General features: G+C 37.7%; 2 protein-coding genes across 3 annotated transcripts; one reads left to right on the top strand and one right to left on the bottom strand.

The window, feature by feature from the left end:
- LOC105160132 (probable glycosyltransferase At5g03795) lies at nucleotides 2292–5829 on the top strand. 2 transcript variants are annotated; one of them, XM_011077397.2, is made up of 4 exons: nucleotides 2292–2506; nucleotides 2715–2779; nucleotides 2912–3826; nucleotides 5027–5829. In XM_011077397.2, the coding sequence occupies exons 2-4, from the start codon at nucleotides 2754–2756 to the stop codon at nucleotides 5511–5513; spliced, it is 1428 nt and encodes a 475-aa protein (XP_011075699.1). In that variant the 5' UTR covers nucleotides 2292–2506; nucleotides 2715–2753; the 3' UTR covers nucleotides 5514–5829. The 2 variants fall into 2 exon arrangements, with proteins under 2 accessions (XP_011075699.1, XP_020548836.1); XM_020693177.1 differs by having other exon boundaries at nucleotides 2292–2779; nucleotides 5027–5198; nucleotides 5329–5454.
- On the bottom strand, nucleotides 6780–10155 carry LOC105160131 (UPF0664 stress-induced protein C29B12.11c). Its single transcript, XM_011077396.2, has 5 exons — nucleotides 9889–10155; nucleotides 8751–8862; nucleotides 7525–7596; nucleotides 7238–7446; nucleotides 6780–7101 (listed from the first exon to the last, which is right to left on the bottom strand). Exons 1-5 carry the CDS (start codon nucleotides 9996–9998, stop codon nucleotides 6993–6995), a joined length of 612 nt encoding a protein of 203 aa, XP_011075698.1. The 5' UTR covers nucleotides 9999–10155; the 3' UTR covers nucleotides 6780–6992.

The raw sequence follows: 23085 nt of genomic DNA, 5'->3' as shown, positions 1-23085 counted from the left end.
TATTAAATAAATTCCCCAAGAGTACACCCCTTGAATGCCATTAATTCTTTTAATTTCGCACGGGATGAGACACTACTGAGAGTTAATGAGATTTTTACTGAAGTCATGGTCAGCCTTTAACACCTACACATAGGAAGGCAATCATTGCTGTAGCACAACAACAAATGCCGTGACTCTCCATAGCTTTTCTAATTTCTTGAGTTTAGACAGTTTATTTCATTACTGCGTGCATTATGAAAATTATTATATTGTTATTTACATGTGACATTATTTGGATAATATAATTATTTACATGTGACAAGCAATTCGAAATCTTCCTAAACCGAAGTCAATTTAAATTTTTAACCGTGAACTATTCTCTCGTTTACGATTTTTATCCAAGTATTTAAATCCAAGTTTTTTTCTCTTGTAACCGATCGTTATATTTTACAAGATGGGGAAAAATGCAATTTAGTCTTGTGATATTGTATGATGTGGCCAAGTTTTTACGAAAGGATAAAATTGAGAATTTTACCTGCGACACGATAACTCATCAGGTGAAAATACGATTTTCGAGGGAGCTTTTTAATAAGAGTGTTCACTATCAATGAATAGTAGTTAGGTTAAAAAAAATAATATTTTTTATTTTAATAAATGTTATTTCTAAAAACAGAAGGCTATGTGAGTAATTGGTAAGCAATAGAAAATATTTGAGAATTCTTCAGTTGCAGCTGTGAAAGACCTGCTCGGTTGAGGACATCTTGGACAAATAATAATCTAAGAAGAAGGCTTCACTCATGTGAAATTTATAGGGTTAGTCGATAATGTTGTTTCTAATAATTTATGTTGGTATTTGTGTAATTATTTGGGGTTTCAAGAAATAAGGTTTGAAATGAAGAATTAGGACAGGGCTCATGAATTTTTTTTCGATAAAGGTAAAATTGCATAAATAGTTAAAAAAAGAAATACAACAACATGATTCAAGCAGTCGAGGCCCCGTCAAACCAAGGGATCCTCCAAAGTGACAGGGCTCATGAATTAAAAGGTCTGATATTGTCTAGTAATTAACGCGTGAAAATACACGTCTTTTCTCTAGTATCATATCTCACTTGCCGGCAAAGCAAGACTAAAAATGTAGTTCCTATAAATTACAGAACTAACTATCATTTGAGTAAAATACATATAAGACTAAAATTAGTTTATCAATAGTTACGAAACTAAATGCATCAAAGACTAAATGTGTTTACGAGAAAATAAATGACGAAAAGTGCAGCACACCTATAATTATAGAAAGGAAAAAAATTAGTGTAAAGATAGATATATACTAATATTCATGGAATTCAAACTAATTACAAGACTTCAACTTTAAAAAGACATAATTGACCTAAACTTAAGGTCTCATTCAAAATCATGAGTTTAAATCTCAATATATATATATGGATATTTGTATTATATGACTGGGGTCGAAATAATAATTGCAATTTAAATATTAAAAATAAATTTTTCAAAATGAGGTGTAGATATCTCGTTCTTTGTAAAGAGATTCAAGCCCGCTGCAAAAAATACTCTCACTAGTCTAGCAATATCACTCCTGACTTGTCCCTTTTAGGATATAACAATCCAATAACATCCTTCGCCTACTTCCTACTCAAAAAAAAAAAAAAAAAAAGAAGAAAACCTTCCTATAGCGAAAAGAAGAATGAGGCCCCTTTTATGAATGTAGAAATTATTTACTATTTTAATGTGAATTAGTGGACAATTATATGATAAGTTACAAGAGATAATGGGTTTAAATATGGTGTGGCGGGAAGATGAAATTGGAGAAGAAATGTTACCAATATTATGAGCAAAACCTCAACATTAATAAATGAAATATGAAGAGATATATATTACCATCTAAATTTTTAAATGCAATATATACTAACAATCATCATACTTTGTTATTATATTGATGTAATTATCAGTTCAGTATATTGTTGAATTTATTTGAACATGGATGTAAAGATAAACAAAAAAGTCATAATTGACCTAATTATTTTATTGGAGAAAATGCAAGCAACTCATGATATCGTAAATGAGCAAATTATCCCCTTATGAAAAAATTAAATAGCAATTTACTTCCTTGCATTTTTTAAAATACGATAATTTACCTCCTATTATTTTTAAAATGAAGCAATTTACCTCCTATAAGAAGATAAATTGCTTTATTTTAAAAAATATAAAAAAATAAATTAGTATATTTTTTTTATAGAGAAATTATGTGCTCATTTTCAAGGTGACTTAAGCTAAATTGTTAAAATTTCAAAATTCTGCAGCACCTGCTCAATACAATGGATAGTCTGCCAACCACATATATGTACAGGCTACAGCATTAATGGTCGGGACATGCTAAGCCTTCTGTCTTTCTCTCTCCCCTTGACGGCCCTATGTTGATCTGTCTCCCTCCTTTCAGGCTGTCCCCTCTTCTGCAGTCCCTCCACCACCTGCTGCGGCTGCCATTTCCTTTTCCACCTCCACTAGCTGCCGTGTAAGTGCCCCATGTTCACTGACTGCTCTACTTCACTTGTATGCTTTTGGGTTGCGCACTCCTCCTTTTCCCCAGAAACTTAAATGATCCCGGATTGCTAGGATCGTTTTATCTTATTGTCTTTGCTGGACTTCTTGATGTGTTGGTCGAAGGAACTCTGTTACAATTTTTGGTTGGTGATTCTATTTGGGATTTCAATATGGTGTAGGAATCAAGAATCGGTTGCCAAGTGTTTGATGATAAGCTTATGTCACAGCCACCATATGTGATAATGTGAGTTTCTGCTGACTGAAGTACGAATCTAGTTAACTATACTTCACTCCTTGTCAATGTAAGTAAGTAATGTGGGTTGGTATATCTGAGTGAAGTTGTTTGTCATTGTTACCATTTTATCACTGGTTGAAGACATTCAGAACCGATGCTCCTCTGCACTATCTTAGGCAGAAGAAGATTGCAAAGAGTTCTCTATCAGACCAGTTGGAATGCGTACTTTGTGTTATTTCCATCATTTGCTGTCCTGTTGATTACTTCTTTGGCGATTTTGTCATTGTGGCCTCAAATTTTATTGCTCAAGTCATCAACTTCGGCTGAAGAGGGGACCAACTCAACAAAGGTTTTTAAAGTCCGAGAAAATCTGAAGGAGAGTCTTCCATGTTCGTCTTTGCTAGGACTCAATTGTGATTGCAATGGCACACACCAGAGCTCGGTCTTATCTCCGTCTCTTTTACAAACAAAGACCAAGTCATGTAGTCCTTACCACAATTGGGAACTTTTCAATGCAGATTATCAGGAAATGTTAAAAAAACTAAAGATTTTTGTGTACCCAGATGTTTCCATGAACAACAAATCATCCCCTTTTGCCCGTATTTTTCTTCCTCATCCAGATCCCACAGATCCAAAAGTGGGGAATTATTTCAGTGAACATGCATTTAAGTTGGCTTTTCTGCGGAGTCCCTTTGTTACCCAACATCCCGAGAAGGCTCATTTCTTCTTTATGCCCTTTTCCATCAATGCCATGCGAAATCATCCTCTTCTACGTTCAGAGTCATCCATTTCCAATTTTGTTGCTAAATATGTTTTGAGGATCAGCTCTGAATTCATGTTCTGGAATGCGTCTGGGGGTGCCGATCACTTTTATGTCTGCTGTCATTCAGTTGGGCGGGAGGCAGCCTCCAAACATATAATTCTGCGTAATAATGCAATTCAGCTTACTTGTTCGTCCAGCTATTTTCAGAGGCTTTATTCTGCACACAAGGATGTAGCACTGCCTCAAGTTTGGCCCCGCCGCAGTGATAAAGTCTTGAATCCTCCAAATGCAAGGTATGCCATATTGACTGCCTGCATACTTACAGGCTTTCAGTTATCTATTATATTGCGTCAGTTGGTTTGTCCTAAGTAGTTGATTGGATACCAACAAAGAACCACCAATTGGCTAATTCTGAATAAAGCAATATAATGTGGAGCTGCCAAAAATGATGATTTATTTGTGGCTCTTAAGAATTACAAAGATTCATCAAGAGGATGCAAAGTTTCAAGGAATTTTCCATCCCAAATTATTTGAGGTTCAAGCGATTGTCAAGTTCTACTGATAACTTATTGGAAGTTCTGAGTTGTACTCGACAATCTTAGCAGAAGGCATACTAAAACCAAGTATTAAGATCTAAGGAAGTTGGATGCATTTCTTTATGGATTCACAATGAGTGAAGCATGATGCATCTTTTTATTATCGATACTTCAATTCAGAAAGTTTTGGAAGTAAACATCGTGTGCTTTGCTTCTGGGACTTCTACTTTGGGAAGAGGTTCTTGCACAACAAGTGCAAGCTTTGGATGGAGAACAGATCTTTAAGATCTCTGGGATTGCTTTTAGATGGAGATATTTGGATCTAAGCAAGTGGATTTGAATTAAGGATACCAAATGACACCATTACTAAAGTGATAGAGAGAATAGCTGAAAGTGGGTGCTAAAGGATTTGAAAGTTCAAACCTATATTGCCTTGGAATTATACAAATAACCCACATGAATTTGTTGTCAAGCACCAATTCAAAGACAACTTAAATAGATACCTATGCAAAAATTATATTAATTTCTTAGTAATAGAAATCCAGAATGCTGGTGTGCATCTGTGACCGCATGAATATACACTGGTAAACACGATATTATCACTATTAGTATTTGTATCTTTTGGTTTATAAAGGGAGGATTTTGCTAACCTGTTCAATGTGTATGTGTGCATGTATTTATATGTGTACCCTATATATATATTTACAGCTCTTGTTAGTTTGCTTTTGATTGGTGGGCATGTAGAGGGTAATCATGTCTCAAGCAAATTTTGGCTGAAAAGAACATGTGAAGATACAAGGTGTACTTTCCTTCCTCTAGTTAAAATAGCGGAGACACCAGTACTGACTTTTGGATCTTACAGAACTTTTTGCTTAGCAATTGTTTGTTCCTGCTAATTTCTTTTCTGTTTGATATGTTTTTCAAATTTTGTTGTCACATATGTTGGTGTAATTGCAGAAACAAACTTGTCTTCTTTGCTGGACGAGTTCAGAACTCTGGCATTAGGCAGCAGTTATTAACTTTGTGGAGAAATGATACTTCTTTCGATATATTCTCAGGACATCCATCTTATCCTTATGAGGAAGGTTTCAGGAGAAGCAAATACTGCCTCCATGTAAAAGGTTATGAGGTAAACACGGCCAGAGTTAGTGATGCTATCCACTATGGATGTATTCCCGTTCTGATATCCAACTACTATGACCTTCCATTTGCTAATATTCTTGATTGGAGCAAATTTTCGATTGTTGTCAACCAAGCAGATGTTGCTCTCTTGAAGCACATCTTGACGTCGGTATCTGAGCAGACCTACCTAAACCTCTATCAAAACTTATGCATGGTTAGGAAGCACTTCAAGTGGCATGCTGACCCTGTGAGTTACGATGCCTTCCATATGACGGCTTACCAGTTATGGCTGAGACGAGGCTTGCATCGCTTAGTCACCTAGTAAGTCAAATGTGCTTTGATATATGATTATTAATATAACTTGTCGTCTCCACAATGTTAATAAGTTCCGTAACATTTTGTCGTAAGCCACTTAATGCTCCTGTTGTGCTGAAGGTTATTAGTTCATCCATTACAGCATCATCTTACTCTTGTTCGTATGATAAGAAGGTTGGGCAGTTACTAAAACGTATTATGTGTTTCACATAAGAAGCTCAGTCTTGATGATTTTGAAAATGAAGAAATAGTACATTTCAGTTCATGAGATCTTTTATTATAGTTCAGTAGCACATCTCATTTTATATTTAAGATAATTACATTCACACTCCTAACATTTAATTTGTTTACACAAATCACTTCTGCATTTTACATGATTACAGAAACTATTTCCGACACCCAAAAGAAATGATTAGTTTGTGTACTGATATTGATGTTTTTGCGTGATGTGTGTATAATTTCTCAAAAAGTGGGCGTAAATATCTAACATTTTTTGTAGATATATGCGTATTATCTAACATACAGAGATGATTTATGTAAATAGACCATAAATTAGCAGGTGTAAATGTAATTATTTTTTCATATATACATAATTTGGATTTTACAAGCTCATCATGAACGGATAATTCAATTTGCATTAGAAAAATTTTAAATGGATGCATGTGTAATTATCTAATATGTAAAGATGATTTATGCAAATAGACCATAAATTAAGTACGTCAATGTAATTATCCTTTCATATTTCATATGTACATAATGTGGATTTTACACGCTCATCATCAACTAATACTTCAATTTGTAAAAAAAAAATTGAACTGCATTTGATTGTATTTTTCCATTATTATAGAGCCCCCTCTTTGTTCACAAAGATAGTGATTATCTGCTAACTACTTAACATCAGCATTCACAAAGATAGTTAAGTTGTAAAAGAAAAAAGTTTAATGCATACAGTGTCATCAATTTATTGTAAAAGTTGATGGAAAAGAACTTGTAGCTTTTGGCTAGAATGAATTTAATTTAAACAATTCAAAGAGTACCACTTCTACTTATTTCAATAAAAATTTGTAAAGCACTTAAGATAGGATGTTACAATTATACCTAGAGAATAAAGTGAGCATCGTGTGTACTGTATCTCCTAAGTAATAGAGTGAACATTGTGTTGGAAGCTTTCCCAGTCCTAGAGAACATAAATGCAGAATACTACTTAAATGAATGGCATATAAGGCCACCCACCCATGCAGCATCAGACTCTTCACACTTGTAGGCATCACAAGAAAACAAATATTAACACACCACATATATCTTCTGATTTCGGACATCACATTCATTTTTGAGCACATTATATCTGAGTGTCCTTAACAAGAGAACTGAGTGTTATATGGACACAGCTAGCAATTTCCTAATACAAGCAACCAACAGGAAAGCTTATGATACATCACTTGGTCCCATGAGTTCAACTTGTTATACACAAGCCCGAGAGCAATAATCAAATTTGGTTTGCAGCATTCTGTGACTGGTATGTGCGGCGCCTCAACTGGGGCTCTGAATTTGGCTGCTGCAAGAAAATTCTCGTGGGGTCATTCGGATCAACATATCTGCGAAATGGATGCAGGAAGTTGTCAGAAAATTGTAGTTGCCTATTTTCTTGACATAGTTTTAATATGAAGTTATAAATCTTATCCAATTGTGAATACATTGTAATTAAAGGATATTAATTGTATAGACACATACGCATGTCTCATCATGTCATCGACAGGAGTTTGAGCTGCTTGGAGAGGATCCATTCGTGGCTGTGCTTCCCTGGCGTGTTGGTTATATTGTCTGACGGAAGCAATTAAGTTGAAGAAGAGTGGGACAAAAGTTCCACAACCGCCTTCCTTGAACAGAATCTTGAAAGAATGAGTTGAATAAAGAGCCCTATGTTCATTATCAGGCACAACCTGAGAATAGCAAGACAGGTGTCAGACTTCTCACGTAGAAGAGAAGACCAGAGATATATTAAACTTTTTTCTATTTACCGGATCCACATGACCAGAAATATTGTTGCAGAAGAAAATTGGCTGGTTGAATTTTTCATCATGGACATAGAGCTGCAAAATAAATGCCGTTTTGCAATAAGTAAACTGACTCCTTTGATAGGGGAATAAGAACAAAAAGTTAAGAACCATCGAGGCTTCACCCAAGCATGCACTGTAAATGCTAAAGCAATCTCATCCTCACTAAACAGGAGCAGCCAAAAGCCAGCATTTTATCTTCTGAAGTTTACAGCAAAATGCATATTTGCAAGTAACAGAATCTAACCAAAATCTTAATACAAGAACCAATCCAGCTGTCACTGCCTCATTCATTTTCATACTATGTCCCCTGTCAATTTCATTCAGGGTCTCAAATAAAGATAAAAGGTTCATCAGAGCTCCAAAGTATCATACACTATTTCCTTAGATTAATTGCAAAGTTTCCCGATGACACCGAGACAGGTTCAGGGGACAAAAAGATTGATCCGACTCATGCAGCCCACTTTACATAGTAAGGAAGCTTAAAAAATGGACTATCCAAAATAAAAGTGGCCAAGATTTCCAGTCAGCAATGGCCGACTGTAGCTGCCACTACTTAGACAAATATTTTAAAGCCCAAACAGAAGTGTCCAGAAAGCAAAACCATGGGTTTGAGGCTAATGATTGTCTGCTAGCAAACTAACACTAAATGGCACAACATATGAGGCAATAAAAGTTAACAGTATAGCTTGGAGGAAAGGAGCGGGATTAGTACGACAGGAGGGAAGAGAAGACACAGTAAAAAAAGAGTAAGATAAGCCATCCTAGTACAGACTTTCCGATCTAACTTCTAGTCTTCTACATAATACTTCAAGGGGACTGATAGTAAAACCCCGCAAAGAAAATGCCCCCACACCATCTGCTACTATGATAATATCAACCAAAGGGCTTTCGCCTTCTTAAGCAATAATTTGTATGTTATGTTCCATATCAAGGTGAAAGCTTGATATCCTGTTCTGCTACCCTCCCTGAGTGATAATAGTGAGATACCAATTGAATCTTGAGAAAAAATCATGGAATTTTTTAATAAAATTAGGACAAAAGTTGAAAATATTATTTCCGAAGAAAATAGTAATTCTTGTTACACAGGAAATAAGAAATCCCAGTCAACCAGGGATCAATGTGGTAATAATCAACAGTTCTTCTGACAATTATTTCAGGACAGGAAAACTAAAAGAAGATATACGTACCAGGGGCATATCAAAAGCAACAAAATTCTCAACAGGTTTGTTTGCAACAAAGACCATACGAATATTTGACAAGTAGATAGTTCCTCTTGCTTTAACAGTTCCACCTTGAGTGCTGAGAGTGGAGACACAAAAATCGTTAGCATTTAATGAACATATACACCATACTTCTTGGGCACAGCAAAATAATGATTGCACAACAGCTTTCTACTAAAGAATCAAATTATAATGAGTACGAGAAGGGTCACCATACATGAACCAAAGTTCTACCATTTAAAGAAAAGAGTGTAAAATACAGATATATATACATGCAGGTTGACATCCCTGGATAGCATAGATATAAATTTATTGAAACAATATGCTAAGAAAAGCCAAAACCATGATCGCTATGTCTTCCTAGACTCTCTTCTGTAATTAACATGCTTTTAGGCACAAAACGCCCTCCAGAGACGCAGAAAGTCAGCTAACCCTTAATCAAACTCAAAATAAAAATGATGTGTGGGCTAAATATATCCTCATATTTCAGGCCTGAAAGAGGGCAATAATAGCAAGAAATGGGAATTTCAAGGGGCCAACTATGCACTGCTTCTCTGTGATCAATGATCAAAACCATGTGCCTCCTAACCAGATAAATGATGCAATACTGAGAACAAGAGAATAGTCAAGGCTGGAATCAACTACAGAAACCATGTGTCTCCTAACCAGACTAATGAAGCATTAGCAGGGAATGACAAAAGAGTCGAGCCTAGCCCTATTGTCGAAATCAAGATTATGTGCGAAAAGACAGCATGATCGAAAGACAGAGACTTACTCACACATATGAAATTTCCACATGAAATGCATACAAAAGTGCATATCTTTACCACATTAAGGGAATCTGTGGTGAGAGCACTTAAAATACTACATGAACATGACTAAGGAAAACCAAAAGTAAACGCCCGCAGATAATTCCAACAAGAAGAGCATACTAGTAAAGTATCCAATTCGACACAATTCCAATAATTATATCACACAAATAATTAGGTCTTGTATTAGTCTTCAACTCAAATGAACAACAACCCAACAACAGCGTATGAATAAAAAATAAATTAAACTGATAAAGCATAAAAAAAAGAGAGAAGCATAGGAATCGGAAGCTTACCCAGGGATCTTGTCAATCTCGAACTCGACGCCATCTCTGGCCAAAACAAATATCTCGCTGACGAAGGGCACCGGCATCCCATTCGGGAAAAGTTGAGGATTCAAAGCCATAACTCCTACTAACTTGTCTTTCCTCCTTCGGTTAAAGGATTCAAATGGTTTCTGGGAGAGACGATCGAGAATTGAATTCCGTTGTCTGTCTGACTGTCTACATCCAAATATAAACGCGTGGTGAAGTACTCCACAAAATTCTGGAACTTCTGGAATATATTCAGCGCTGTTTGGGCTTAGGAATCGGATTGCTTTTGGTGGGTGAGAAGGAGAAGCCCATTTCAAGATTGTTTACATTTGTGCTTGGATCATAAAAGGTGAAACAAAGGAAGTAATTATTATTCTTTAGTTCTTAATTGATTCTATTATTATAATTGATATAAAAAATAATAATTGGTAATGAAATAAAATTATTTTTATGACAAATTTACTATTTAATATTTCTTTTCCAAAAATATTTATTCATATTTTATTGAATATGTTGTATTCAGTTACATAACAATAGTATTTCCAAATTACTTATAGAAAAATATAAGTAATTTATAAAATCTCTCATATATTATTAGAAAAATATAATAAATAATTTATTGACTCATTAAACATACATGATGTGTGCGGGTCAAGAGCACTTAGCCCAAAAGAGGTTACGAAGTCCAAAACAGGTTCATCAGCCCATGAAAAAAGCAGCCCACTAGAAAATTCGCACACTTGGCCCAAGAGGGAGGCCTAGTAAAATGCCTGCCTGACCACAGGCCTGCCTTTGAGGCCCAGTTGAAATAGCCTAGGACAAGGAATGCGTCCCTAAGACTCAACACTTCTTAATCTAGAAGGACTTCTTGCAGAATAAAAGTTTTCACGTGAAAGGAGTCCTCCCACTAAGCAAAGACATGCTGATTAGATAAAGATAAGATTGAATCATGCCTTATCCATGAAAGAATCGGTATAGTCCAGGAATTCGATGGAAGCGTGAAATAAAAAATTTAAAATCGGTTCAAAGGGGTGTTCTCTTTGAAATTTTCAGGCGTTCGGTGTTAGTTAAAGCATAATAATAAACATATAAACATGCTAGACAAGTGGCTAGAGGATGAAACAAAAAGCATAGAATCATAACATGAGATTTTACCTTTTTGTTTCTTTAGAAAAACAAAAACGTGAGTTGTTCCCTTTATCTTCTCCCATTTCGTTCACTTGAGAATTTAAACTAGAATTTATCTAAGTTGTCCACACCACAAAATAGAAAAGATATAGTTCTTTTTCTATTGCTAGATAGAACAAAGAACAAGAAGAAAAACAACTCCAAACAAAACACTATTATTTAGTGCTTTTGGATTGTTTTATGTTCTAACTTGAATCCAATTCAATATAAAACAAAAGGAGAATATTTTTGAAGAGAAAATTAAGAGCAAATTCGTGGATTAGGAGGAGGTTATGTTGGATATGTGTGTAGTTTTGTAACACATACAATTGAATCAAAATTCAATAAGTATTAAGTTTGCCTCCAAGGCAACCTATACAATCACATGCATATAACCTCCAACCATGATGAAATAACTCCTCCACCATATTCATCATTGTGAGGAGTTTCAACTCCTTCTTAACTTGCTCCAACCTCCCTCAAATGGGCTTGGACTTCAAGTATGGACTGGGCTTGATTTAATCAACTTAAAATTAAGCCCATCCGAAATTCATTGAACGATAATTAATTAAATTAATTTTAGTCAAGTAGGTCTAAAGATTTATTTAATCCAATTAAATGAATTTAAGCCCAAACTCTAACTAATTGATCCAATCAATTAATTAAGTCAAATCAAATGAATTAATCTAATTAATTTAAAGGTATTAAGCACAACATTAATTAAATCTTGAGTCATCCATCAAATGGATTATTAAATAAATGATCGAATCATTTATATATATGCACCAAAGTCCATTGGACAATAATTAATTAAATTAATTTTAGCCCAACTAAATCCAAGTATTTATTTAATACAATTAAATAAATTTAAACCCAAACATTAATTAATTGATCCAATCAATTAATTAAGCTAAACTTAATAAATTAATTCATTTATTTTAAAGGTGTTACGCCCAAAAATTAATTAATCCAATTAATTCATTCTTAAGCCATACATCAAATGAATTATTAAATAAATGATCTAATCATTTATATATTCTCCTTGAATTAATTTAGTCCAATTACACTAATTCGCTTCTTTTCGAATTAATTCCAGATCAATTTCATAGTGATTTGTATGTGACTCTTTAGGTTTACCCTCAACTAGACTTGGGCTTGTATCCAACACAATGATTAATTAAATCCAGTTTAATTAATTTATTTTTAATTAACTATTAATTGAAAATTCCCGTCACCATGGTTGACTGTCTAGCAACGATCCATGACACTAGAGACAAGGTTAACTTTTGGCATGAACATTTAGGCTCCCAAGTACCATACGGGTACTGTCCTTCCATCATCCATCTCCGGATCTAAGTCTAAGGCATGGAATTGATCGTCGGTTCTCATCTTGGACTTGACACTATGCTCGATAACTCGAGATGCGTTTCCTCTATTGGTTGACGTACCATGACACTAGAGACATGGTTAACCTTTGGCATGAACATTTAGGCTCCCAAGTACCATACGGGTACTGTCCTTCCATCATCCATCTCCGGATCTAAGTCTAAGGCATGGAATTGATCGTCGGTTCTCATCTTGGACTTGACACTATGCTCGATAACTCGAGATGCGTTTCCTCTATTGGTTGACGTAGGAAATCATTCCTTACTCAACCAATCATTGTGGCCACAGACTCTAAGAGCATGAAACATCTCATAGCGCATAGCAGACTCGACTGTCATATACTGATAGATGATGGATTCTATCTTGGAACCCACCGTCCTCACTACATATTCTGATTGCACTGAACAAGACTTGTAATGACCACATCCAAGATACAACCATCATATGCATGCAACTGCCATGACCTCAAGTCTAAGGACTAATCCCATACTATTAGAGCCAGGAAGATTTGGTCATACCAACCAAGCCTCCAAGGCTTCTATATGATGACTCCCTAGGGTCAGTTCAGCCGACTTGACAATGTTGTCAACCACTAACTAAAATTGCATAGACATCCGACGTCTGTCATCGATGAAACACGGCATTCATCCAATGAATGCAATTTTAGTGCAAGTCTCAATAGGACTCTCAATGCCCAGTCTCGAGGTCCTTAACTAGAAACGTTTCAAACCTAACCATCAAAAATTAGTTCTATGGCCACCATTCAATCCGTAGCCCAACTATACAGGTTGTATAATTTGGTTTGTGGGTTTTGTTGTGATGTTAAGCATATAAACATAATCAGTGAGCACAACAAATACAATTGCCAAATAATGAATACTCACTTTATTCATGAACAATGTTACAATCACACCGAAATTGTGAGAACAGATTACATAAAGGCCAATCCAATTAACTTTTTGGTCACCTATTCTAACAATCCACGGGTATTTTTGGCCCTTCTTTTCGAAAATACAGGTTAATGCGTTCAAAAAACGCATGGGTCCAATTGATATGGACTATGCTTAAAGCTTGGGCTAGAGCGAATGCGTATCCTGAAGGGGCACCTGCAAAAAATGCATTAGCACTCTGATGTCCAAGTTAGTATCGGATTTAGGAGAAAAATAATCATAAAAAATAGAATGTATGAGAAATCGTGATAGAGTAAGCAATTTCGTGAGAGAAATCATGCTAAGAGTGCAAATCTATTGTAAAGCAAGAATAAACAGTGGTTTTCCAAATTCTAGAACGTGTCACCGTAGAGGGATTGGAGGTTTTCCATTGGAGGACTCAAGGTCTCTGTTGGTAGAGTGAAGGTGTCCCTCTTGGTGGACAGAAGGTGTCCCTATTAGTGGATTGAAGGTGTTCCTATTGGTGGACTGAAGGTGTCCCTCTTGGTGGATAGAAAGTGTCCCTCTTAGTTGGTGGATGGAAAGTGCCCCTCTTTGTGGACAGAAGGTGTCCTTCTTGGTGGATAGAAAGTGTTCCTATTGGTGGATTGAAGGGAGGACTGAAGGTATCCCTCTTGGTGGACAGAAAGTGTCCCACTTAGTGGGCAGAAGATATCCCTCTTGGTGGATGGAAGGTGTCTCTCTTGGTGGACGGGAGGTGTCACTGCTGAGGGGTGCTGAAATGAGAAATTAAAATAAAAATAAGAATTTGTGAGTAAAATATGATAAAAGCACGAGTTGAGAGTTGCAGCTAAATATCAAGACAATTTTCAGCTTTTTCAAGGTCTATTTGTTGGGGTGCTGCCTGTATTTATAGAGGAGTCCCTCTTCGCAAGCACTTTAGGGTGACCTGCATTTTGGAAAAGGAAGGCAAAAATTTGGGGATAAGGCACGATCTTATCTCCTCCTTACTTGAGCAGCATGTCTTTGGTTAGAGGAGGACTCCTTTTACATGAGGATTCCTACTTCTACAAGGAGTCCTTCTAGGTTAAGGAGTTTAGCTTCTTGAGGGTGCCCCCCTTCCCCACGACTGGGCTTGGAAGCCAGGCCTCGTCCCAGGCTTCCTTCTTGCTGATCTTAGTGTACTGCGCTTCCCTCTTAGAAAGAGCCATGTAATTTTTTAGCGGGTCATTCTCTTCATGGATTGGTGGGTCTGGCTTGGGCTTTAGATCTCTTCATGGGCCAAATGAGAGGGGGATTCCTCAACCTCCTTCCTTTGCCAATTTGTTTTTTGTGGGGCACCCGCCAAGGCCACTTGCCTGTTTGCTTTCTAGGGGGCACCTGCCAAGGCTTCCCGCATGTCTATTTTCTGGGGGCCACCTATCAAGGCTGCCCGCTTGTTTGTTTTCTGTGGGCAATCGTCAAGGCCTCCCGCCTGTCTGTTCTTTGGGGGGCACCCGCCAAGGACGCTTGTAAGATCTTATCGAGCTTTTTAAGCGGGTCTGTCGTCTCTTTCTTCTTTTTGGATTTTTTTTAGTCTTTTTGGGCCAACGTATTGTTATGCACATTAATAGCCCCCCACTCTAATAAGTGGATATTTCGACACTTATTAGAGTAGAAATCTTTTAGAGATGGGGTTTGAAGAATGAACTTTTCTTTTCTCCTTTTTTTTTCTCGAACTCCTGTAAAGAATGTTAGTAGCATAAGCATGCTTAGAATAAGAAAAGAGCTTACTTCGTGCCTATATGGAGCAGGACTTTTTAGGAGGGTGCCTCTATGGAGGAGGGCTTAATTGGTGCCTTTTGTGCCTATTTTGATACAGGGCTTTACTTTTCTGCAAGAGTATGTTACATAACGAAGACATATATATATTACAAATAGATCTTACACAGAGCAAAGTTATTGTGCCTACTTGGAGGAAGGCTTACTTGAGAGGAGGTTCTTTTTAGAGCAATACTTAGGAACCTCACGGAAGAAAGAATAAGGTGTCCGTCAGAAGCAGGGGTTAGATGCCTCCGTGGAGGAGGGTTTATATGCCTGCACGAGATAGAGCTTACAAGTCCCCCATAGAAGGATCTAAGTACCTGCTCGAAAGAGGCTGGGGTGCCTATGTGGAAAACAGGACTTTTGTGCCTGTGTGGAAGACAGGGCTTTTTATGAGAGGGATGTCTTCCTCGTAAAATCCTTACAAGCAAACATATGTTAACACATTGAAAATAAATCTCCAAAATTATTAAAATAAAAAATACTCCTTGAGCGAAGCTGGAATGTAAAGATTTATTTGATGAGAGGGATGCCTGCTTACGGGCAATGCTTATTCCGTGAGGGATGCTTGCTTGGGAGCAAGGCTTATTTTCTGAGGGGGATGCCTCTTTGGTGCACGATTTTTTTTTGGGGGATTCCTACTTCGGGATAGGGCTAATTCTTAGAAGGCATTCGGGTGGAGTAGGTTCTCGTCCTCTTTTTCCTTGCATTTTTTTCACCAAGAATAGCATTCTTGTACTCCCTAGCCTCCACCAAGTTGATGTATTGTTCAGCTAGTGCTAGGAGATTGTAAAAATTTCGAGGGGGCTTCTTAGTTAAAGAATTAAAATCCATCTTGTAATTCCTGCGTAAAAGCAAAAATTATAGGGCCGTTAGATAAAAGCGTTGAAAATACTCACTTAGTGTTTCCTCTTCTCTTTGTTGTAAAGAGAAAAGGCTCATGATTGTCTTTTGACATCGTTTACTACTAGCAAATTGATGGAGAAATAGAGAGTGAAATTCTCTGAATGATCAGATGGATCCCGAGGGCAATTGATTGAACCACTGTTGGCCAACCGTGTGAAGGTGGTTACGAACACATGGTATTTGACCCCAGGGGTATAACGGTAGAGACGGGTAACATTTTCAAAGTAGGAGAGGTGTTCCTGCGGATCTATAGTCCCATCGTACTCCAACAGATTGGGCTCCTTCCAATTGAGGGGGGGTTCATATGCCATGATCTCTTCACTAAAGGGGATACCTTGCTGCTTCTCCGAGGGCGTTGCCGCGGTTTGATATTGGATGTCTTGGAGGCTTTTTTGCAGGCATCCAGACGTGCGATCCACTGAGGAGGGACGCCTTGTTGGATTTGAGAGGGGGGTCCCCTGGTTTCTTGCGATCGGCGGTGCAGGGGTAGGGGATACCTGTTGATTTCCTTCCTTAGTGGCATCCACGTCGAATAGAGTTACTGTGTGGGTTGAGATTAGTCTCGCCATTTGCTCCCGTATGGCCGCCGTGACCATATGTTGTATGGTCCATAGGAGTTTTGAAGGGAGCCCCCCGAGGAGGTGTTTGGAGAGCGATTGTGGTGTGGAGGATCAATTTAGCGGGTCAGTAGGTCTGCAGGGTCCTGGGACCATCGCTCCATTGGCGGGTGCCAGGGGGGTTCCCGCAACAACTTGCAAAGTCTGATTGTTTCCAAGTACCATCCCCCAACGGGGATACCTTTCAAACTCTGGAAATTGCTTTTCTACTCTTGCTGCAACTATCAACTCGCATTCTAATCACATTTTTTCTCATGAATTTCTTATTTATATCTCAATTTCTCATTACGATTTATTTTTACAATTAGTTATTCCTAAATTCGAAATTAATTTGAGTGTTAGAGTGCTAACGTGTTATTTTGCAGGTCCTATTTTTTTTTAGCTCTTTTGCTTAATCAGCCTAAGTTTATTATCAAGATCCAAGCTTGTTGGACCCATGCTAAAATTGCACGCATCAATCAGCACTGTTTGTGGAAATCTTGAGTTAAAGACGTAAGTTATGAAAACCCCCAACAACCCCGCTAACAAGCAAAAGACCACGGGGACACCCGACAACAATCAGCCTTTGCAGGTCGCTGCAGGAACCTCTCTGATCCTAATTGTTGGAGGATCCACCCCAGCCCTGCTTGCATCAACACCACCCCCCAAAGTGGTGGACCTTATGGTTGATCCTCCAAGACGAGGCACCTCCTCGGACACTACCTCAGGAGAGCTTTGTCCAGCTTTGTTAGGCACAATTCAGCAGGTGGTTAAGGCAACAATTTGTGAGCAGATGGCAGTACTGGTTCCTTCACATTCAGCCCCCGCGATAGAAGCAGGCTTCCTTGAAGAAGGAGTGGAAGGAGAAGCCCAAGAATAAATTAATATGATTAATTTATATTGGCTTGCCCTTATTATATAATAAGTTAGACTTATTAATTAATAAAGGCTTATTGGGCTCATATATTTAATTGGATCAAATATATATGGGCTTAACTAGGTGAATTTTAATTAAATTAAATTAGAATAAAATCAGCCAAACACCCTAATTATTAAGCTTGTTGCAAAATTCTAGGAAAGAAAATTATTGACTAACAATTTCACTTTTGGAAAGTGCCATGTTAGTCATTTTTTAATTAGAAAAAGGATTTATTACCTTATTGAGAATAGAATGAACCTAGACACATTCCAGTACATCCATACAAGGTACATATATTAGTTATTGGAATAATTAATAAGTTTAACACAACAAAAAATTAATTCGAACCCTAGACACCCAAAATCGGCCGCCCTCTCTAAACACACTTGGTGTGATATTTTCTCCCTTATTCTCTTCTAACAAAGGGAATTGAGGGATCCCATATTTCGGTATGGTGTGGATGTGTCTTTAGAGGACTTCTATATTGAAGTCTCGCGTGAACAAATTAACGAAAAGAGGTCCGAAGTAAATCAAATCAAAAGGTAATTCTTGATTTACAGTTTTTGCACCTCTCCTTTTAATTTTACAATAAGCCCCATTTTAGTTTTATTGTTTATTTAATTAATTACATCGAACGCCCAAGAACTCCAATGTTACACTCCTTGTAATCATGATTTTATTATATTTGGTTTTAATTTATAATTTTTTGAGCGTTCACGGGCCGATCCACTCGCGTTTTTTATTGCTTTCACAAATACCAGGAAAAGATCAAGGGTACACCCCTTTAATCGGGTTTATTTGATGTTTAATAGTTACTTTATGATTTTTCGGCTTTCACCTTCCCTGGCTGATCCGCTCCCATCATTGTTAACTCGCTTTCAACCACCCATTAATAATGTATAGACATCACATGTCTGGTGTTAATGAAATGTGACACCCTCACATGAATACGTTCATTAGGGCAAGTCTCAATACAACCCTTAATGCCCTTCCTCGGGGTTCTTTACTTTAAATGTTTCAGACCAATTACCGAAAGTTTCATGATTGCCATTGTATGCGCAACCCAACTTCGTTGGTTGTTAGTTTTTTGAGACATTTGTTCGTGACATGCAATTATAACAATTGTAAAGGAATTTAAATAACAAAAAGCTGGCCAAATATAAATATTATGTATATTTATTCTACATTACATCAAAAAGAATTTGCTATTACTCAATAGTCACTCCAATCTCATCACATATTCTTACAAGGTACTCATTTGAGTGCATTGAGTAAGGAAATGTTAACCTTTATTTTGTGAGAAATTTTAAGGATTTTCTTCTCTTCTTCCTCCTTTTTGAACTTGGCAAGTCTGTGTGGGAAAGTATGTTTGGTTACCAACACCTTAGGATGCCCATGTTTTAGTGCTATCATCGTTCTTAGATTGTTATCCTTCTTCACTGCGCATGACAATAGCACTAATATTTTTTTAGGATAAACAATAATTGGGAGAGCAACTTTCATTGCTGGCTCAAGCGTGGTCTCTTAAGTCGTGGCACACTTGGAATAGAGCAAAGCTTCACTATTGTTGTGAACAAAGAGCACGTCCAACATTTTCCTGTCTCACGAGTCGTGTGGGGCGACGAATAAAGTGTGATTTGATTGATGGGTTGGGCCTAACACTGAGTAACATGATTCGCTTGGAGTCCTCTGGATCATGTGAAGAGGTAAGGCAAAATATCTTTGGAATCTTATGAAATGGGAATGGCATCGGTTGCCTCCCATAAAACGTTTTCCATATGAATCATAAAAGTGGGGCATGGTATGTTCTTGTAGATCCCAAGCCTACTAGGAAATAATTTCCTGAAACCCCGCTTGAGAGTGGTGGGATTTCGCATGTTTTGAACTTATCAATATTATTATCGTGTGCTGATTTTTATTTAATTCTATTATGTAGAAAATGTCTAAGAATCCCTTAACCCTGATAATGGAGATTGTTAAACTTAATACTACAATGATTGGCTGCAAAATCTAAGGATTGTCCTAGATTTCAAAACAAGGGCTATGTCTTGGACAAGCCGCTCCCGGCGACCTTGCCAAAAGGGTCCTCACTCAGAGAACGTGCGACGTTTGAAAAGTGGCATGAGGAAAATCGCTAGGTGCGTAGTATCATATTTGCTTCTATGACCAATGACATCTAAAAGCAATATGATAGGCTGGAAGATGGTCCCTCGATAATACTTTGCATGAAAGAAGTTTATAAGATTCTTGATAGGCATATTAGATATGTTGCTACAAAAGTATTTTTCAGGACAAAGATGGCTGAAGGATCTTTTGTACAAAGTCATGGGATCAAAATGCGATCCCTCGTGGAGTAGCTCGAAAACCTCAAAGCTGGGCTTGACAATAACACGTACATCGATGTGATCCACCAATCACTTACTCCCTGTTATGACCCGTTTATCATTAACTACAACATGAATGGACTTGAGAAGTCTATTCATGAGTTAACTAATATGTTGGTCCAATACAAGGCAACGACCCACAATTCCGAGCCTCAGTGTTGATATGAGAGCCTTTGACCTCCAATGCAAAAGACAAAAGGGCCGTACTCTAGAAGAGGAAGAAGGAAAAGGGAAAAGTTTTGTAGCCACTGCTAGCGCTCCAAGCGCCCCTATTGCTTCGGTGGGAAAGGGCAATGGGAATGAAAAAATGGCGGTTCACAACAGTCGAGGGAAATTGATGTTTGAATTCATTGTCATGAGAAGGGACATTGGAAGAGGAGTGCCCACAACTCTTCTCCAACCTAGATATGTTTGTGATTGACGTAAATATGATAACTAATTTCGCTTCTTGAATATTGGATACCAGTTGTGGAGCTCACATCTGCAATGATTTGCAGGTGCTAGAAAGAAGTAGAAGGCTACATAAGGACAAGATGGTCCTTAGGCTTGGTGATGGCAAGGCCGTTGTTATGGAAGCCGTGGGATCTCTCAACTTAGCCATTAGTGATCATATTCGGATAGAATTAAAGAACTGTTATTCTGTATCGAGCATGTCAAAAATATTATTTTCATTCCTATTTTAGACAATGATGGCTTATGCGTTTAAGATCAATAAAAATAGTTTTTATGTGATGATTGATGATAACCTTCATCTGCTTGGTACATTAACAAACAATCTTTACATTCTCCAACAGTCAAATTGGATTATGACTGCCCAACACAAATAAAAATTAGATAATCATGAAAACACACAGATTTGACATGCGAGGTTAGGTCATATCTCTATAGAAAGGATAAGGAAGTTGGTAGAGTTAAATGACTTGGATAAACTATCAACTAGCGGATCTTGTCTTAAAAGGAAAATGATCAAGAAATCTTTTGTTGGATAATGTATGCTTTTGCCACTGGTCTGTTGGATTTAATCCACACAGATGTTTGTGGACCACTAAATACTCCGGCTAAAGGAGGATACTGATACGTCATAACCTTTACCTATGATCACTCATGGTCATGGCATGGTTATGTTTACTTTATGAGGTAGAAGTCTGAGGCCCTTAAAAGGTTTAAAGAATTCAGACTTGAAGTAGAGAATCAAACTAGCCATAAGATTAATACCCTTCGATTAGACCAAGGTGGGGAATATTTAAGTGGTGAGTTCATGGATTACCTAAAAGAGAATAGAATTCTCTCTCAACGGACCTCCTGGAACGCCACAGCTTAATGGCATGGCCGAATGGAGAAACTGAACGCTGCTGGACATGGTCTGATCCATGATGAATTTTACCGAATTGCCCCTGTCCTTTTGGGGATACACTCTTGAGACAGTGGCCAAGTCATATGAGATATGGCACGGTATGCCTGCGTCCTATAAGTACTTGAGAGTGTGAGGTAGCCCCGCATACGTCAAGAGGCTAGTGGGAGATAAACTAGAATCATCTAGTCTGTGCAGGTTTGTTGGATATCCGAAAGAAACTATGGGGTACTATTTTTATGATCCATTAGAACAAAAAGTTTTGTCTTGAGAAAACGTAGTATTCTTGGAAAAGAGTTTCCCTATGGATAGCCGACGTGATGAGGAACTGCTTGAAGAGTCAAGTGAGACATCTCATCAAGATAATGCAACATCATTTGTACCTACAGTTCCTAGTAATAGTGCTCCAATTCTCCGTACGTCGATCAGAATATCCCAACGGATTCTTAAGCTTGACTAACCAATTGGACAGTGATCCAAGAACATATGGAGAAGCGATGTCTAACATCGACTTCGATAAATGGCTTGAAGCCATGGGATCCGAAATGGACTCGATGGAATCAAATCAAGTTTAGACCCTTGTGGATTCACCTAAAGGCGTTAAGCCAGTTGTTTGCAAATGGGTCTACAAATGTAATCTTAGAGCTAACGGAGAGGTTACTACCTTCAGGGTAAGGCTCGTGGGAAAAGGATACACTCAGCGACCTAGGGTCGACTTTGAGGAAATCTATTCTTCTATGGCAATGGGCAAGTCCATTCGGATACTGCTCGCTTTAACACCATGGTATGACTATGAAATATGGCAGATGAACGTGAAAACGGCCTTCCTGAATGGCTTCATTGAGGAAGAGATTTACATAGATCAGCCGGAAGGTTTCACCTCTACTGGAGACGAACAGAAAGTCTTTTGTCTCCAAAGGTCCATCTATGGCCTCAAACAAGTTTCTCAAAGCTGGAACACACATTTTGATGAAGTCATATGGGGATATATTTCTCAAGAACGAATCTAATCCTTATGTATATAAGAAGATCAGTGGGAGCTCGATTGCGTACCTCGTGCTTTATGTTGACGATATCTTGCTCATTGTAAATGATGTCAAAATATTGAAAAACATAAAAGAATGGTTGTCACTCAATTTTCCTTAAAGAATATGGGTGAGGCTTCCTACACCCTTGGTATCAAGATTTACAGGCATAGATCTAAAAAGATGATAGGATTAACCTAATCCTTGTACATTGAGAAAGTTTTGAAGAGATTCAAGATGGAAAACTCAAAACGAGGATTGCTTTCAATGAGGCATGGGATTAAGCTGTCCAAGAAACAATCTCCCAAGACTGATGAGGAACTTCAACGGATGTCGGACATCCTATATGCTTCAGCCGTAGGCAGTATTCAGTATGTTGTCCAATGTACTAAGCCCGATGTTACATACACTTTGAGCCTAACGAGCATATATCAGGCGTGTGCTGGTAAAGCACACTGGAATGCGGTCAAGACCATACTTAAGTACCTGAAAAGGATTAAAGATATGTTCTTGATCTACAGTGGTGGAGAATTGATACTGGAAGGCTACAGCGACGCTAGCTTCTAGTCGGATGATGATGATGCCAAGTCTCAATCAGGTTTTACATTCAAGCTAAATGGGTGGTGTGGTTACTTGGAAAAGTTCCAAGCAAGCTACCATAGCGGATTCCACCATGGAAGTTGAATACATAGCAACTTCAAAAGCAACTAAGGAAGTAGTTTGAATGAAATACATCCAAAAATTGGGTGTAA

The sequence above is a fragment of the Sesamum indicum genome, linkage group LG4, assembly GCF_000512975.1.
Source record: "Sesamum indicum cultivar Zhongzhi No. 13 linkage group LG4, S_indicum_v1.0, whole genome shotgun sequence".
NCBI classification, from domain to species: domain Eukaryota; kingdom Viridiplantae; phylum Streptophyta; class Magnoliopsida; order Lamiales; family Pedaliaceae; genus Sesamum; species Sesamum indicum.
The sequence above is the reverse complement of the archived record's forward strand: the minus strand, read 5'-3'. Positions and strand labels throughout refer to the sequence as shown.